General features: G+C 45.3%; 1 protein-coding gene across 3 annotated transcripts in view; it reads right to left on the bottom strand.

Moving 5' to 3' along the window:
* The window catches only part of CLCN6 (chloride voltage-gated channel 6), a 35,525-nt gene that overhangs the window by 14,328 nt on the left and 1,826 nt on the right, over window positions 1-19,371 (bottom strand). For all 3 annotated transcript variants that reach the window (XR_008665272.1, XM_055331850.1, XM_055331851.1), the window contains exons 3-13: window positions 13,288-13,353; window positions 12,870-12,935; window positions 10,274-10,340; window positions 6,236-6,342; window positions 5,527-5,653; window positions 4,816-4,883; window positions 3,520-3,578; window positions 2,576-2,708; window positions 1,447-1,560; window positions 959-1,125; window positions 287-413 (exon numbers count right to left, since the gene is read on the bottom strand). Coding sequence is in view for 2 of the 3 variants with exons in the window: in XM_055331850.1 (XP_055187825.1) it covers window positions 287-413; window positions 959-1,125; window positions 1,447-1,560; window positions 2,576-2,708; window positions 3,520-3,578; window positions 4,816-4,883; window positions 5,527-5,653; window positions 6,236-6,342; window positions 10,274-10,340; window positions 12,870-12,935; window positions 13,288-13,353 (1,101 nt within the window). In the remaining variant the exon portion in view is untranslated. The remainder of the gene's footprint in view (window positions 1-286; window positions 414-958; window positions 1,126-1,446; window positions 1,561-2,575; window positions 2,709-3,519; window positions 3,579-4,815; window positions 4,884-5,526; window positions 5,654-6,235; window positions 6,343-10,273; window positions 10,341-12,869; window positions 12,936-13,287; window positions 13,354-19,371) is intronic.

Here is a 19,371-nt window from a genome sequence, read left to right as displayed (position 1 = left end):
ACGAGAGAGAATGAGAGAGAGAGAGAGAGAGAGAGAGAGAGAGGAGCTTCCTTCTACGATGACCATGACTCTTCATAGAAGTGAAAAAGACAGAGAAAGACAAGAGGAAGACAGTCTTTTCTCTTCAGTGAAAAGACTCCTGCGGATTCCTCTAACTCTTAGCAACCGGATACAGGCATGGAGCAAGGAAACACCTCTCCCGGCTGTAAGCAGAGGCCAATCACACGTTTGTGGAATCATCTTCTTTGTGGGAATAGGGCAAAGGCGGCAGGTGCGCAGCGCTTACCTGGAGCTGGAAGGAGTCATTACCGATTTGACCCGAAGCAGACATTTGTCGGCACTCTCCTAACACCATCGAGGCCGTAAACACCACCACGGTGGTTACCACAGACACCAAGAGGCTCTCGAGGACTCTAGGAAGCAAAGCACAGCTGTTACCACAGAACAGAAAGACCCCCCCAGCCTCGGGAACTAAACAACACAGCCCTGTCTACCCCCAACCCTCATTTCCCCCAAAGAGCATGCACAGCAGCCCGAGTAAGAGAGCACACGTGCAGAATTTACCAGCGACTTGCTCTATCCTGGCAATTTGTACGTCAGCTGTGGGTACCAGAGACATGGGCTGCTACACCCACTTCCTCTCCCTCTGAGGAACACAACGGCCTTCCATTTTAGGTCCCGGGGCAAGAGTCTCATCAACCCTTCTGACTCTGCCGTGTGTCCTCGTGGCTGGGAGGCAACCAGCACCTCTGATATAAATTAAGCTCAGACTCAGACTTTTGGCCTGTCTGACAAATAGAGTAGATCTAGGACCCGGTCTACATTTTTAGGCTTAGACATGAAATCAAGCCGGTGTGGGAAGCAGAGTCAGCTCGCACGAGTGCCTTCCTCGGGAGGGATGGCCTGGTCCACAGGAAGCTCAGGGAGCCACAGCAGGCTGGGGGAGGCGACCAGGTACCTGACGAGCTTAGGTTTCGGGTGCACGTTTCGCATACGGTACTTTGCAAGCCTCTTGTTCAGACAGTTGAATGTGGCTCCCAGGAGGCCCCCAATGACCCCCATCACGACGAAGAAACCCAAATCCATAGCTGTCCAGAGATGACATTTTTTATCAGAGTCAGAGCACTGAGACAAGGGGCAAGGGAGGGAGAGAGAAAAACCAGAGTGCCCATGAGAACAGGAAGGGACAGAAGCAGAGAAGACAGAAATAAGAGGCGAGCTTTCCACCTACGCGAGCCAATGCAGTGCTGGAAGCCTGCCCGCACCGAGCACTGAGCATGCACAGGCGTCTAACGAGGCAGAGAGGCCCCACTAGAAGCTCTACCTACCCTTCTGACAACTGCTCTCAGGTACTTTACTTATTAATAAGAGCATTTTTCATGGGTCAAGTAAAACCAAAAAACCCCCCATGACCCCAAAAACTATGGAAGAAAGGATGAAACGTACCTTAAACTCGCCAAAGTTCAGCAATCCGGGGAGCTGGAAGGAACCCCAACTTCCAAACTGAATCCCAGAACGAAAGAAGTTGAGGGTGAAGGTGGCAGACATGGAACAAAAGAGCTAGGAGACAGGTGACAAACACAGGAACACTCAGTAGAGACAAGTCCTACTTCCTCCTGGGTGCTCGGGGCCTCAGGAAACCTCCTGCTCCCCCACAGAAACCCCGAAGAAACTCCAGGTCTGCGTGGAGACCTGGGACCCCCCCTCAGCGGGCGCACCGGAGGTGCGGAAAACTGCGAATCAGGCTGTAAGGGGTGTGCACTCAGCAGCCTACCGGGAGAGCCTATTTATCTAGAGCCTGTTATGGACTAGAGCTTGTGGCTACAAGGAAGAGTAGCTACAAGAGGAGGAACAGGGTAGCCTCAGGTCGGGGACTGGGCAGGGCTCAAGTCCACCCTCTGCCACTGCCTGTCTGCCTCTGCCCCCAGCTGGTCTCCAGTTCTCACGCCACATGGTTTCTCAAGAGACAACGGATGGGAGGCCTTAATATGAAAAGTACAGAAAAGCCTATGGCTTGGACTTACTGGTCTAAAGCAAAGGAATTTCTTTTTTTTTTAGTTTTTAAAATTCAAATTCAATTAATTAACGTATAATTTATTATTAGTGTCAGAAGTAGGCGAGACCCATCCGTCCTATAGAACACCCAGTGCTCCTTACATCTCGTGCCCTCCTTCATGCCCATCCCCCACTTACCCCAGCCCGCCCCCCCCTCCAGTGACGATTGAGAGTCTCCTGTGGTTTGTCTCCCGCTCTCTCATTTTTCCCTCCCTTCCACTCTGATCCTGTTTTGTTTCTTAAATTCCACATAGGAGTGAGATTGTATGGTGATTGTCTTTCTCTGATGGACTTAATTTCACTTAGCATAATACCCCCTAGTTCCATCCACATCTTTGCAAGTGGCAAGATTTATTTTTTGATGGCTAAGTAGTATTCCATTGAACAAAGATATTTCTGACAAAGTCAACTCTCCTGGTTTCATCAAAACGACAGGTAACTGTACCACGTAAGAGAAGTCCAGTTTCGTTTTGGAGGCAGTGGCTAATTTAGGAGAGGCTTCACTGCAAGTGCTCCTTACCACTTTCCACGTGAGCCCCTGGTTCCAGAAGGACGAGCCCTCTTCCAGACTGAACAGGGTACCCCCGATGGGAGCCCCGAAAGCTGCAGCAACTCCAGCAGCCGCCCCTGCTGATACAAAGTCTCGCTTGTCTCTGAGGGGAGAAGACGGAGAGGTGATTTACCCAGAAGAGCAAGAGTCCTCAGGAGGCAAAAGGCAGTTGTTCACTTCCTTGTCCACCAACACTGGGACCCGTGACCCACGAACAGTCAGGGCTTACGAGGGGCAGGTGTCTGGTAGGCAGACTCACCAGCAAATATGGTTTACCCAAACCCTCCCCTTAGTCGGAGGGGCTCCCTGACGTCAGTCCGCTCTCAACGTGGGATCTCGTCACCAGAGCACAGACTTCCGGCCGTGTGAGCTGTGCTCTTACCAGATCTTTCTCCCGGAGAGCCACAGCATCAGTGACACCGTCAGAGTGCTGGTTACACGCAGAGGGGTGGGTAAGTGATCTACGGGAATCCCAGTATGAGTAGGAGGACAACTCTGAACTTGGGGCCCTGATTCCAAAGGCTGGGCAGGGTGCGCACGTCAGTACACACGCAAATCCCACCGGGCGAAAAAGTACCCAGACAACACCTTCCAACCCAGAAAGGCGGCTGACCAAGAACATCACTTTGGAATATAAAACACATTATTGATAATACACCTGTGGATGTTCTTGGTAGTGTTTTCAATATTGGACCATCTTCATTGAGATGGTTCTAGGCCTTATGTCCTGACAAAATAGAAGCTACGACGCCAGCCTGGCCCTTGTGCTTATTTTCAGAAGCATCAAAGCCCCCCCTCCATTCTAACAGGTGGGTCTTGCACGCAGCCTGCCCAGCAGGGCAGCCGGTGAGCCAGCTACTGTGACTGTAGTTGGATCCGAGGGGCAGGAAATGAACTGGATTGAGTTTCCATACCTGTCACTTCGGAAGTAGGGGAAGTTAAACTGGATCTTCCGTAAGGAGATGCTCTGAAACTAGAGAAAGAGAAAACAGTGTGTGTGTGGGGGGGGAATGCCCACAGGGACCAGAGCTGCAGGAAGCCAAGGCACCAGAAGGTCCCCTTTGCCTCAGCACACTCAGGCAGATGTGTTGCAAGAAGGAAGAGGCCAGAACAGCAACGTGGAAAAAAAATCGTTACTTCTGGGAGGAACTTCTTTTCTCGCCCCTCAGATTTCTAGGATCTTTGGAAATTGCATTTGGTACATAGTCAACACATCAGACAGAAAAAGGGGAAACTGCTGGGTGGAAGGAGGAAATGAAAGCTGCTGCTGAAGATGAAGTGGGCTCTGATCAGGGGATGTGGGTGTGGAAGGGGCTCAAGGAGCCAGCGTCCAATGGGCCCAGCAAGTTCTCACGCTGCCACCCGTCCTCCCCTAGCCTCCCCTAGCCTTCTTCGGCCTCTCAGCCCACTTCTGGTAGGCCAGGTGCTTGACATGAAGGAGAGGATGCAGTCACAAAAGAGAGACAAACAGATGGACTCTGGACGAAAGAGTCTTCTCTCCTTTCTGTCAACGGACCACAGCCACAGCGACTCCCTCCCATGATGGCCCGAGAACTAACCACCTACAAGGGGCGGTTCAAAGGAACAGAGACGTCTCAAACTTGCAGCCAGGGATCTGGAATAAGCCTTAAGAAGGGGCGCTCTGCAGGCCCGAGCCAGTTCTAAGCCCTGGTTTCCTCAACTGAGAATGGGGAGGATGAGGACAAGCAAACCCCTGCAGTGACTCCAAGGAAGAAAGAAGCTGCTACACAGAGACTCTGGCCCAGAAAGCACTTCAGCAAACAGCAGCAGCTAACATTCCTGTGCTCCTTCCAATGGCCTCACCATAGACCCGGGTCTGGAACCGGCCCGGTCCGCGCATCCAACCCCTTGGGGTTCGGCAGCACGTTTTGGCAGCTGAGGTGATCTATCAACTCCCTGATGGGCCGGTGCTCAGTACTGGCCTGTGGTACCAGGTGACTTTCACTTGAACACTTTCTCAGTGTCCTGTCGCCGCTCCAAGTACTCAGCAGGGCCTTGTTAAAACCCGGGGGTAGCGGTTACCCACTCTCCTGGGTGACCACAGCAGTTTCACGTCAACCCAAACCGACATCAGCTCCCGAGGCCATGTTAGGTGCTCCCGATGGATCTGTTACAAACTTAACCATGGACCTGGCCCTGCCCAAGGGCCCTTGCCAAGGGACCTGTCCTCCCAGCCCACCAGCTCTTACCTGAGGGAGACCAGCTCCCACCACTGCTCCACTGTGGATCATGGGGCCTTCCTTCCCCACAAAGAGCCCTGGGGACAGGTGGAAAACGGGGAGACCATCAAGTCAGCACAAAAAGCTCTCTTGGTTAGGAGACCTTTGCTAGGTAGACCTTTCTCTCGATCACTATACAACAGAGGTGATGACGTGACTTTGTAAGATAAAGAGTCAAATTCTCATCAAATCAGAAGAACTACTCTTTAAAATGAGGAGTCTGAAAACTCTAGTCTGTGGGCCAAGACAGGCTCGATGCCTGTTTCTACAGCCTGGAAACTAAGAACGGCTTTTACGTCCTCACATGGATCTATTTCAAACGGTTATATACGTTTGAGTGCCTACATCGTACCTCCCATTTTGCCTCTTGGCCCAAAAAGCCTAGGATATTTACTCTCTGGTTGTTAACACAAAAATCTTGCTGACTTTGCTAAAAGCTAACTCCACTAACCAAACGGTCATTCCACTTCAAAGCTAAGTGTGTGTTGGTCAGATATCTCTGACCGGCAACTTACTAACATGGTCTACGTTTAAAAAATAACCCATCAATACGCAGGGCAGAGATCTGTTTGAAGACAGGCCTTTCAAATCCAAATCTACTTAATTTATATACGCAGGACCTCTTGTCATCTTCACCTCTTGAATACTTGGAAGACTAAAGGTCAGAAAGACCCTCCTCACCTCCAGCCACACTGAACAGCACTCCAAAGACTTTGCAGAGCAGGGTCCGGAGACGGACGATCCCGGGCACCTTCACACCATTCAGATAGCACTTGATTTCGGGTATCCCGGAGCCTGCTGCCACCGGCTGATGGGGGAGAGAAGGATGCCCGTGAAGTCGAAATAGAAGTCCACCGGTTCTGTGGCCTGCTAACAAGGGGGAACTGCCCGTCTTCCTTAAGCATCAGCATCCCCTGGTGGGTCTGTTAGACGGATGCTGGGCCCCACCCTGGGTTTCTGACTCGGCAGGTCTGAGGGGCAACAGGAACAGCCGCACCCCTAACAAGTTCTGGTGATTCGGCATCACCTGGGGGCCGTGCATCTACTAATGCAGACACTCCTGCTTCCGGAGATTCTGATCTCACTCACTAGAGCTGGGTAGCAGCTATTTTTAAAAGTATTTTAAAGTTATTTAAAGTCACTTTTAAAGCTGCCCAGGTGATTCTAATGTGCTCCTGAGGTTGAGAACCACCCTCCTAATCCAGACTTTTCCTTTGTCATTTCACCAGAGGCCGAACTTCTACTTACAGAAATAACTCTAAGTGTAGGAGGGGCCGCTTTCTGCAGAAATCTATATCCCAAGGCTAATTCAGTTTCCTGACATTCCAGAAGCGAAGATGGAGGAATCCCAAACCTCATCAGCCAAAAGGCAAAACCCACACCACCTCACCTCAATCAGGACAAGAAGGCTTGCCAAGAAGACAAAGGTCAAGTTGAAACCCAAGAGCTCAAGGAGGGACAGCGCAAGGCAGCCTTTCTGGCTGCATTCCTCCACCGCTACAGACCCGGGGTTAAGGAAAACACGCTTGCCAGTCAGGGGCATCCCTCCATCACTGGTAGGAAATAGTGCAGTGTCTCTTCTTCTAAAACATGTTGGCTGCTTACTGCACATCTTCCTGTTCTCCAATGTAAACTTGAGTAAGAAAACCAGAGGGTGCCTGGGTGGCTCAGCTGAATGCCAGGCATGACTCTTCATTTCAGCTCAGGCCATGATCTCAGGTTGGGGAGACTGAGCCCCAAAATAGCTCCATGCTCAGCGGGGAGTCTGCTTAAGATTCTCTCTATCCCCCTTTCCCACCCCAGCTGTCAAATAAATAAATAAATCTTTTTAATTTTTTTTAAAAAATTTATTTATTTATTTATGATAGAGAGAGAGAGAGAGAGAGAGAGAGAGAGAGAGAGAGAGAGGGAGGGAGAGAGAGAGAGGCAGAGACATTGGCAGAGGGAGAAACAGGCTCCATGCACCAGGAGCCTGACGTGGGATTCGATCCCGGGTCTCCAGGATCGCGCCCTGGGCCAAAGACAGGCGCTAAACCGCTGCGCCACCCAGGGATCCAAGGTTTTATTTTAAAATAATCTTTACACACCCAACATGGGGGTTGAACTCACAACCCTGAGATCAAGAGTTAACATGTTCTACTGGGTGAGCGTCTGTCTGCCTTTGGCTCGAGTCATGACCCCGGGTCCTGGGATCGAGTCCCGCATCGGGCTTCCTGCAGGAAACCTGCTTCTCCCTCGGCCTGTGTCTCTGCCTCTCTGTGTCTCTTATGAATACATAAAAATCTTAAAAAAAAAATTATGAAATACTGATGTGGAGAATGAAAGGAAAAGAAATGTAGAAAAAAATTAAACTTCCTGACAACTTGCAGCACTGACAAATACTTAAGGCAGGCAGAGTGACCTTTCTTGAGGAGCTAGCAGCCTCCATGCTAATGCTTTGCTAGCTAGAGGGGGAAAAGCAGCTTTAGCTTGACATTAGTGGATCCCCAGGATCCCATAAGTTGTCTTTAACATATGAAAATCCCTTGGAAACTTCCTTTATCTCTATCCACTGTGCCCCTCACCCCCCCCCCTCATCAAGCTACAGGTTAGCAATCATCCTCCAAGCACATGGCCCACTGGTATCCATCTGACTAGGATTTTACTAGACAGTACTAAATAATCTTATCTTAGCAGCTAGCCCCGCAAGGTCCTACAGACCTTGCTTCTAAATTCCTTAAAGACTTAACGCTATCCCTAACCTCTCCCAAATTAAAAGAATATAATCAATCACTCCTCACAATCCTGGTACAGCTCTTTTTACCCATGGGTCCTGTCCCTGTGCTTGCTTGCTTGCTTGCTTGCTTGCTTTATTTATTTATTTATTTATTTATTTATTTATTTATTTATTTATTTATTTATTTATTTATGTTTTGAATTTTTTAAATTTATTTATGATAGTCACACACAGAGAGAGAGAGAGAGAGGCAGAGACACAGGCAGAGGGAGAAGCAGGCTCCATGCACCGGGAGCCCGATGTGGGATTCGATCCCGGGTCTCCAGGATCGTGCCCTGGGCCAAAGGCAGGCGCCAAACCGCTGCGCCACCCAGGGTTCCCCCTGTCCCTGTGCTTTAATAAAACCACCATTTTTGCACCAAAAATGTCTCAAGAATCCTTTGACCATTTGCTCCTGGACCCCAACATTTCAAATCAATACTTCAAATGGTATAAAAAGCAACAAACAACCTTCCCCTTACATCCCTCTCTTTAACAAATCTTGACGTTATGCCATATTTGCCCCAGATTTTTTTAAAAAATTAAAATGTTAGATACCACAAAACAAATCCTGTTTCCCTCCCTCTCTTCCCTGGGAGAAACCACTAACCTAAAACTATTGTAGATCTACCCTATATGTATTTAAAATTTTATTTTTAAGTAATTACTATACCCAACATGGGGCTCAAGCCCACAACCCCAAGATCAAGAGCTGCATGCTGTACTAAGTCTCATTCCCTATGCCTTTTTATACATAGCCGTATTGTTGTGTCTCTAAAACTAAAATGGGATTGCACTTTATGCACATTCTACAATTTCCTTTTTTTCTCCTTCAACATCAAGTTTCTGAGAATTAGCCATATTGATCTACACAGTTCTGGTCCATTCATTTTAACTTCTGCATAGGGGATCCCTGGATGGCTCAGTGGTTTAGCGCCTGCCTTTGGCCCAGGGTGTGAACCTGGAGACCGGGGATCGAGTCCCACGTCGGGTTCCCTGCATGGAGCCTGCTACTCCCTCTGCCTGTGTCTCTGTGTCTCTCATAAATAAATAAATAAAATCGTTGAGGAAAAAAAATTATACTGTATGTGCACACTACAATTTTTCTGTTGTCCCATTTGGTGTGATTTCACCTTTCTGCAATCACAAAGCTGTAATGAACATCTTTGTACATGTCCAAGGTCCACATGGGAAAGAGGGCTGGGGAGTCAGAAGGGGTGTATCTTGCTATTTAACTTGCATCTCCTTGGTTAGTGGTAAGAGGGCTCCCCTTACCTCTTCTACAGGTTGATTTACTGACCATTCCATTTCCCTCCTCTGAGAATTGCCTGTTCACATCCTCCGCTTATTTTTCTATTGGGCTGTTTGGGCTCTTTTTTTTTTTCTTTTTTTTTAAAATTTTTATTTATTTATGATAGTCACAGAGAGAGAAAGAGAGAGAGGCAGAGACACAGGCAGAGGGAGAAGCAGGCTCCATGCACCGGGAGCCCGATGTGGGATTCGATCCCGGGTCCCCAGGATCGCACCCTGGGCCAAAGGCAGGCGCCAAACCGCTGCGCCACCCAGGGATCCCTGTTTGGGCTTTTTTCTTACTGATCTGTAGTTCTTTTGGTGTTCTAGATACTAATTACTTGTCTCTTAAATATACAGTGAGTAACCTCTCCTAGGCCGTGGACTTGTATTTCACTTTCTTTATGGTGTTTTACTGCTGTGGTTTGGGTTTTTTGCTTGTATGAAAAACCAACTTAATTTGACATGGTCAAGTTTATCGATCTCTTCCCTTTCACTTTGTGCCTCCTGGAGTTTTAAGAAACTATTCCCTACTCTTGACATCACAGTCTCTGAAAGTTTTGTTTTGCCTATTTACATCTTCAATCCATCTGGAATTAATTTATAGTACAAAGTAAGAATCTATATTTTTCCAGATGGATCACCAAAACATCCCAGCATCTTTTATCACGCCCATTTCTTCCTCACCAACTTAATTCTGTCATTCACCCTACTTCTTCATATGCACAAGCCAATTTCTGCTCCTCTGTTATCTTCCATTGACCTAACTGACAATTCCTGCACCAATAGGGCAGTTTCAGTGACCATATCTTGAAGTATGCAGGCCTTGACATTGAGTAGGGCAAGCGCCCGTGCTTGTTCCAAACTGTCTCAACTACTTTTGGCCCTTTTACTCTTCCCGACAAATTTAGGAAGAGAATTTTCTGGTTCCACGAAAAACTCGATTGGGAGTTTTGATTGGAACCACATTGAGTTTATAGGTAATTGGGACAAACAGGCATTATTGTGGTATAATGTGAGTCTCTTTCTATTAAAGTCTTCCTCTTGTGTCTTTTTTTTTTAAAAAAGATTTTATTCCTTTATTCATGAGAGACACGGGGGGGGGGGGCACAGACACAGGCAGAGGGAGAAGCAGGCTCCATGCAAGGAGCCCAATGTGGGACTCAGTCTCGGGACCCCAGGATCACGCCCTGGGCTGAAGGTGATGCTAAATCACTGGGCCACCAGGGCTGCCCCTCTTGTGTCCTTCAATGGTAACTAAAAAATGAAACCGAATGATTAATAAATAGCTCTTCACTAGATCATGTCTACTAGTCTCTGGACAAGAAAGCAGAGGCAGAAACTGCTGACTTCTGGGAACACCAAGAGCCATGAAAAGGATACATGTCTGTACCACTCCAAACTTGAGCTGGGTGAAGAGGCGCACGAAAAAGTCCACAAAGAGACCCACCTGTGAAGAGCAAGTGAACCGTCACACAGCTTTTCCTCACCGTGGTGCAGACACTTCACTCAAAGGCTGTGATGTCCCCCTGGCCTTTCCTGGCTGGTACATGCACCCGTGTTACCAAGAGACAATGAGTGAACAGGTTTCTTGCTTATCACTCTGACTCACCAGGAGACTTCCTGCCAGCCTGGCCCCACTGCCCTCCAGAGGACAAAGGAAGAGGGCATAGCTAAGCTGAGAGAAGGAGAGTAAAACAAAAGGAAAGGATGCAGGAAAAGCTGTGAAAGCAAGGAAGACCATCCGGTGCCTAGGAAAATAATCTGGAATCAAGTGAGGAGCTGCTCAGCATTTTCCAAAGGCAGTTTCAGAAAAAGAACTCCAGTAATATCTTCAGTGATGCTTAGCTGATTAAGCATATAGCTTAGGATGTTACTTTGAAAGACAACATTTACTCAGGTGTATATGGCTTTTGCATGTTTGTTATTCCTATTTTTTTTTAAATTTTTATTTATTTATGATAGGCACACAGTGAGAGAGAGAGAGGCAGAGACACAGGCAGAGGGAGAAGCAGGCTCCATGCACCGGGAGCCCGACATGGGATTCGATCCCGGGTCTCCAGGATCGCGCCCTGGGCCAAAGGCAGGCACCAAACCACTGCGCCACCCAGGGATCCCTTGTTATTCCTATTTTATACTCTGTAGGGCACTATTCTGATTTGCAGCCAATGGTTACCCTGGTAACCACCCTGGTGAGTAGAGAAAACCACTCCGCCCACCTGCCCACTTTAAGACCCAAGTCGTTGCTCTGGGCTTAAGGGAGAAGTGGACAAGCCCATGATTTGGTGGATTCAGGATCAAAGGCTTCAGGCCTTTAGCTCCAACCTTCCCTCAAGCCAATGCCCAGAGGCTTTTAAATACTGAATGAAGCAATAGGCTGTGACAGATGGAAGGATAAAATAAACGAGCCAGTAGCAAGAGGAGCTAGTTGCTAAGTAATAAAGGGAAGTCGGCCTTCCAGCAACAACGAGAGGGGATTGAGGGGATGATGTGAGAGGACTAGTGAAGTTGCTAGTATTGATAAATGGCAGTTCCAAGGAGTTTGGTATGAAAGTAGCAGAAAGACTAACAAGTAGACGGCTCGTGATTATGCTTACTACAGGGAAATTTGCAACCAAAAACCTATATACAGCAAAACAGACACTGAAATTTCAATAAAACAATTAAACCAACCCAAGTTTTAACCCACAACAGAATGTTACCAAAGAGGCCTTCTGAATGCCATTTGTCTTAACTAGTACAACGTTCCTTGACCTCTGAATTTACTACAGTAAAAATCTGACAAATGCCAGGAAAATAAAAACTGGTCAGCCTTTGTGGCTATATTATACTAAATACGTGCTTACCGTTTATGGGTATTATCACACAGAATCAAGAATGAGACTTGTAGTCAGTTCCGGTGAGATAAACAGGCTGCTGCTTAGAAATACATATAACCTGTTACAGCCTGAACACTGTGTCTCCCTCAAATTCATCTGTTGAAATTCTAGCCCCCACTGTGATGGCATTAGGAGGTGGTGCCTTTGGGGAGGTGATTAAGTCCTGAGCATGGAGCCTTCATGAATAAGATCAGTGGCCTTATGAAAGACCCCAGAGAGCTCTTGCCCCCTTCTGCCCTGTGAGGATATAGCCAGGAGCCAAGAAGCAGGCCCTCACCAGAAACAAATCTGTTGGCACCTTGATCTTGAACTTCTGGCTTCCAGGACTGGGAGACATAAACATCTGTTGAGTAAGCCATCTGCAAGTCTTTGGTATTTTATTACAGTAGCTCGAATGGACGAAGACCGCAGAGTTGAACACTGTAATCATGGAAAATCAGATCTGACGTGGATCATTCTGACTGCTGACTTTTCCAGTTTCTCTTCCCCAGCTTTAAGTGTGGTTAGGTCAGCAGTGAGGACTCTGGGCCGTGTGCTACTACACAATTTGGCAGTGTTTCATAATCTTTTCTTGTCTGTGATTCATCTGTGAGCAAGCTGACCCCAGAACCCTGTGCATTCAGGCTATCCACAGCCACCAGCTCTACCTTCTAGATAAAACAAGCAATGTGCAAGAAAGCAGCCGAGGACATTACAGTAAATTGACATCTACGGTGTCCTGTTTACTGGCATGCCATACTAAAGGAAAGGGTGTAATGGCTGGTTTTATCCCACAATTTTGTTTTTTCCCTACAGAATGACCTCATTTTCCACGAAGTGCTCCCCCCCACTTTATTGTCCACCTGACAGGACCATACTATGTCATAAGAGGTAGGTCCTGTCCAAGCCTTTGAGAGCTTAAGGAGTACCAGTGCTGTATGATTCACTTTCATAAAGCAAAAGTAAGGTAAATACAAAACAGTATCAGGATTATTACTTTAAAAAAAAAAAAAAGGAAAAAAAAAGAAAAGGCAGTCTCTGTTAATCAGGACAAATGACTTGCCCTCTGACTCACCAGGCCCCCACCCACCCATCATGCCTCCCGTGTGCCCTCTGCTCACCAGCCCAGTGCAGACTCCAATGGCAAACACCATCATCCACTTCACCGCCTCATACTTGCGACCTTTCTGTTCACATAGGGAAAGAGACTCAGCTTGTTACACGGTTTTGTTGGCAGCAGGGAAGGAACACATCTCGGCCAGTTTTAGACTAAATTCCACAGGGACAGCAAACACGGCAATGGTGTCTGGGATGGCAGGTGCTTTATAATGCCAAATGGATGAGCTCTAAGAGCCTGGGCCAGGTGCAGTGACAGTGGGTACTTTGGTTGGCAGGATGAAGATCTAAGGAATAAATGCTGATTATCTCATGAAACGGGTTAAAAGCCATGGGGTATGGCTATTTACAGGAGAATTTGGATGGGAAAAAGAAGCTGCTGGTAAGATCTATTCAGTCCCAAGAGATCAGTAAGGGACTCACCTTATTGTCCATCGTCTCCAAAACTTCCAGGTAAGGGTCATTGATACAACGATCATAATCCAAACTCTGAAAGAGAAATGGAAGAAAGTCGCAACCAGATAGGAAGAATTATGGAAACCTGGAAAGCATTGAAACTTTAGGTTGCTGTTACTTGAAGTGTGGATGGGCAGGGCAGTGGACCTGCAGCACCTGGGACGAGTTGGTTAGAAATGCACAATCCCAGACCTTCTGACCTGCCACATTGGCCTGCACTTGACACACATGAACATCCGGGCAGCAGTTCATGCTTTGGGAGAAGCTTTCAATTACCTAAGCCCTAAAGCTTCTGCAAAACATGAAAAGACTGGTGACCCCTGGGTGGCTCAGCGGTTGACCACCTGCCCCTGGCTCAGGGCATGATCCGCGATCTCAGGATCGAGTTCCACATCAGGCTCCCTGCCTGGAGCCTGCCTCTCCCTCTGCCTGTGTCTTGCCTTTCTCTCTCTGTGTCTTTCATGAATAAATAAATAAAATCTTGAAAAAAAATAAAACATGAAAAGACCTTCAGCTACCACCAGTGTTACCCAACTAACCCCATTACGGGAATAAAAGTTTCAATTATCCAGAACCAAAGTAATTCAGAAAATCAGTTAATCCTAAGTATCTTCTGTAGTTAGCTTCTATGAATAAGTGGTTAGTCACGAGACTAACCAACATGGACACGATCTTAAAAAGCAACTTTCAGTTTATGTTAGGAAGAGGCACGATGCAGCATAGCTCCTAAAACTACGTCTACAGCAGGGTTCCTTCATCTAGAACATAGAACACAGCTACTCTGCAAAAAAACCTGCCTGTATGCCAGAGACATCTTGAGAAATAATTCAAAGGAACTAATTTTATTTCTTCTATGTTTTGTAAGAGAAGCAGCAGTCTGGCAACAGAGGAAAATGGTCTGCTGTGTGCTCTCTCCTTCCTAAACCTGTTGCTACCTACATATCAGTTGGCAAACAAGCTAGACACTGGCCTAGTGGCCCCACTCCCATGCAGGAGCTGGCCGCCAGCCAAACACGGGAGGGATGCGTGACAACTTATTCCATCTATATCTATACTCAAAGTCCAAATCCCTTTTTTTTTCCTTTTTTTTTTTCCAAACCCCTTTTGTAAAAGGGTCCAAGGGACATCAACAGGCAATTTATTACATCAATGATCAGACATCCAAATATGGAAGACTATATAAGAATAAAATAATTACGACAAGTCCACATAGATAGATGTGGAACACATATAAGTATTAGGAAAAAAAAAAACAAAAACGGGGCGCCTGGGTGGCTCAGTTGGTTAAGTATCTGACTCTTGGTTTTAGCTCAGGTCATAGTCTCAGAGTCATGGGGCGGAGCCCTGTGTCAGGCTCTGTGCTCAGCAGGGGATCTGCTGCAGATTCTCCCTCTGCTCCCCTTCCCCCAGACTCTGTCTCTCTCTCCCTAAAATAAATCTTAAAAAAAAAAAAAGTAAAAAAAGATACAAAATAAAGCCAGATGCAAAATAAAATATGTAATAGGATCCTATTTTGATTAAACAAAATTAAGATGATTTGGATGTCAGCATATAACGTAAAACATCTGGGAAAACTGTTAACAGTGCTTATCTCTGAAGTGATACTTAGGAGTTATTTGCGTCTGGGTGTTGTTTGAAATTCTTACAGCAAACATGGTGTACTTTTTATATTTTAAAAGAATGGGGTTTTTCTTATTATGAAACAATATACCACAGTCAGTAAAAAATACTTCTGCTGGAAAACTGGACTCATCCATGAATGATTAAAAATATATATGTACTGGGATCCCTGGGTGGCGCAGCGGTTTGGCGCCTGCCTTTGGCCCGGGGCGCGATTCTGGAGACCCCGGATCGAATCCCACGTCGGGCTCCCGGTGCATGGAGCCTGCTTCTCCCTCTGCCTGTGTCTCTGCCTCTTTCTCTCTCTCTGTGTGTGACTATCATAAAATAAATAAAAATTAAAAAAAATATATATATATGTATTTAGTGATTGCATACACATAGCATACTGTCCATATGTTCAGCTTTTATTTTTTATTTTTTATTTTTTAAATTTTTATTTATTTATGATAGTCACAGAGAGAGAGAGAGGCAGAGACATAGGCAGAGGAAGAAGCAGGCTCCATGCCCTGGGAGCCTGACGTGGGATTCGATCCCGGGTCTCCAGGATTGCGCCCTGGGCCAAAGGCAGGCGCTAAACCGCTGCGCCACCCAGGGATCCCATATGTTCAGCTTTTAATAACAGATTTGAACTGAGCAAGTTCACTTATACATAAATTTTTTTTAAATGAATACGGTACAGTACTGTATGTATTTTCTCTTACGATTTTCTTTTCTCTAAACTCACTTCATTGTAAGAATACAGACTACTACACATAATACAAAATATGGAATAATTGACTGTTTATGTTGTCAATAAGGCTTCTGGTCAACAGTTGGCCATTAATTCAGCTTTTGGAGGGGTCAAAGTCATATGCAGACTTTTGACTGTGCAGGGGTGCGGTATAGAGTATATGCACATAACACATATATATTTTATCTCTGTGCTTATAAAAATATACACATATTTTTATTTTTATTATTGGCATTGTAAATACATTTTTTAATGTAAGCTCTACATCTAACGTGGAACTTGAACTCATAACTCTGAGATCAAGAGTCACTTGCTCTATGGACTGAGCCAGCTAGTCACCCCACATACACTTGTTAAATTATTAAAATGACATCCATTCTAGGAACGGGAAAAAAAAATAAAAAGGTTGAAAAATATGAATCCTTCTTATCAAATACATAAAGAAATTACTGGTCAATTATTTGCTTGCTGGCTTTGTCTAATAATGCTATGGCTTCATAAACATTGAAGAGACTTTTAAGATGTCCAGAACAGGCAAACTCTAGAAACAGAAAGTAGATTACTGGTTGCTTAGGGTAAATATACTAAATATACTAAAAAAACCCCACTGCACTGTATACTTTAGATGGATATATTGTATAGAATATGAACTACAGCTTAAAAAAACTGTTAAAAGGGACATTTTGAAAACAATTCTAACACCAGAACATCAATCTATTCTTTTTTTAAAACTGAATTTGAGGGATCCCTGGGTGGCGCAGCGGTTTGGCGCCTGCCTTTGGCCCAGGGCGTGATCCTGGAGACCCGGGATCGAATCCCACATCGGGCTCCCGGTGCATGGGGCCTGCTTCTCCCTCTGCCTGTGTCTCTGCCTCTCTCTCTCTCTCTCTCTCTCTCTTTCTGTGTGTGTGACTATCATAAATAAATAAAAATTAAAAAAAAACAAACTGAATTTGAGGGCAGCCCCGGTGGCTCAGTGGTTTAGTGCCGCCTTCAGCCCGGGGCCTGATCCTGGAGGCCCGGGATCGAGTCCCATGTTGAGCTCCCTGCGTGGAGCCTGCTTCTCCCTCTGCCTGCGTCTCTGCCTCTCTCTGTGTGTCTCTTGTGAATAAACAAATAAAATCTTTAAAAAAAAAACCAAAAAAACCCTGAATTTGACACTTTGAAATTACGTACCAATCATATAATGTTCTTAAAACTGAATTTGACGCTTTGTAACTATGTGCCAATGGAGTACATAACCTGTTTTCAAATCCAGATATTGCTTACTTCTCCTTTGTGAGGACTAACTTCCTTTTGTTTCTGCTGTATTCTGCTCTTTGGCTGGAGAGTGGCTAATAACGTTTTTTGTAAAATACAATTTGTGTAAGTGTCCTGCAGGCCTGCTGCCCAAGGTTACCACCCAAACGGCATGTGGCCACAGGGGTAAGTGGGGCTGAAAGGCCACCCAAGTTCAACCAAGAAGGGGACCTCAGTGCTCCCATAAGCAGCACCTTCAATGGGCCCTGAACTAGCAGAGCTGCAGATGCCCAGAGAGGCCTTTTATTCCAAGTCCTCTGTTCTGAGGGGTGCTGAGCAACACAGGCCTGAAAATATCACCGTTAACAGTCCCATCCCACTGATAGAGAGTTATTGTTATTCAAACCATTTAGAATCAGAATGGGAATCAAACCAGGAATTCTAACATCTTGTAAGAACCCAGACTTATCAAAGAAACAGTCAAGTAGGTGCAGTGAACTCTTAGTAAGGCAGGAAGGAGAGCACATTTCAGAAAGATTTTACCAGAAGGGTCTTCTAGTTGACCCCTAGTAAAATCTGAGCAGACTTTTCTGAATAAGCGTCTAGCTAAATTTGCTCTTACATAAAGCAAATGTCCTGAAGCTCATACTTGAAGAATTGAGAAATATTAATGACTCACATGAAACGTTAACACATAAAATTGACATAGATATGCATATCAGGTACAAGTAAATGCATTACAAATATAAGTACAATTTAGTAAAGGATCCTTGGAACAGCAGGGTCAATGGAGCAGAGAAGCCATGGTGACCTCCAGGGAGTAGATGAAGGCTGCCAGAAAGTTCCAGTCAAGGTGACATCACTGGGCTCAACAAGGGAGTGTAAGGTGACAGCCCAGTATGGGGCTTCTTATACTAATTCTCGTAAACCTCTCAACTATGTGCAAGGAGACAGATATTTTAGAAATGTGGGAAAATACATCAGTAGATACCGCGCTTTTTAATTCTGATTCTTTAAAAGTATTCCCATCAGTGTCATATATTAAACTATACCATGGTGGTCCAATTGGCAAATCCCGGAATTCTGTTCTGTTAAGTAAATTGCAAGTGGAAAAAATGATGAAGGCGGAATCTAAAGATTAAAAATTTTTTAAAGGGGGCACCTGGTGGGCTCAGTTGGTAGAACCTGCAACTTTGGCCTTGGGGTTGTGAGTCTGAGCCCCAGGCTGGGGGTAGAAATGACTTTATTTTTTTTTTTTTTTTTTTTTTAAATTTTTATTTATTTATGATAGTCACACACACACACAGAGAGAGAGAGAGGCGCAAAGACACAGGCAGAGGGAGAAGCAGGCTCCATGCACTGGGAGCCCGACGTGGGATTCGATCCCGGGTCTCCAGGATCGCACCCTGGGCCAAAGGCAGGCGCCAAACCGCTGCGCCACCCAGGGATCCCTAGAAATGACTTTAAAGGTAAACAAATGCAATGTGGATTCAAACTGGATTCAAACTATTAAAAAATTATAGGACACTAAAAAATTGTATGACATAGACAACTGGAAAATCTGAACATCAGATATTTAAAATCAAGGCGTTACTGTTAATTTCTTAGGTATGAAAATGGTATTGTGCTAAAAAAAATCCTCATCCTCTGGAGATGCACGTTTAATTACTTATGGGTGAAATGATGTCATGTATAGAACTTTCTTCAAAATAATATGGGAAGGGGAGGGGATGAGAGACAGATGAAGGCTGGGCATGAGTTGAATGACTGCTGAAACTGATGAGTACAGGGGGTTTCCATATACTATTTTGTCCATTCTTTTTTATCTTTGAAATTTGCTATAATGAAAGTTTTAAAACAATTCCATGGTATACTAATAAGTCCTAATAGCTCCATTAAATTTTACAGCAAAAAATATTAAAAAGAAAATAAAAAAAAAGAAAATCAGCCTGAGTATGTTATTGCCCTAAAATACTGAATTTTTTAAGTCTACCCGACATTTTAAGGAAAGCATTAAACATACAAGATTAATCACACTTTTTGAGATTGCTTAAAGAAGCAATTAAGGATGAAGAAGGGAATGCCTGGGTGGCTCAGTGGCTGAGCATCTGCCTTTGGCTCAGGGTGTGTTCCCGAGGTCCTGGGATCAAGTCCAGAATTGGGCTCCCTGCAAGGGGCCTGCTTCTCCCTCTGCCTGTGTCTCTCATGAATAAACAAAAATCTTAAAAAAAAAAAAAAAAGGGATGAAGAATAAAGGATGGTCAAAACTAGTTCATCATATAGTAAAGTCAGATAAAATAAATTGTAGAATAAGAGTATTTCTCTATTTAAAAAGATAACGTAGAAATTTACTGAGCAATACAAAAATTGTTTTCAAGTTGAGAAAATATGTTAAAATGATTAATGTAGCTGAATCTCACTTCTGTTATTTCAAAAAAGCAGGAATGTAAGCATGGAAA

Source organism: Nyctereutes procyonoides, unplaced genomic scaffold, assembly GCF_905146905.1.
Source record: "Nyctereutes procyonoides isolate TBG_1078 unplaced genomic scaffold, NYPRO_anot_genome, whole genome shotgun sequence".
In the NCBI taxonomy this organism is placed as follows: Eukaryota; Metazoa; Chordata; class Mammalia; order Carnivora; family Canidae; genus Nyctereutes; species Nyctereutes procyonoides.
Note: the sequence above shows the minus strand (reverse complement) of the source record. Positions and strands in the feature narration are given on the sequence as shown.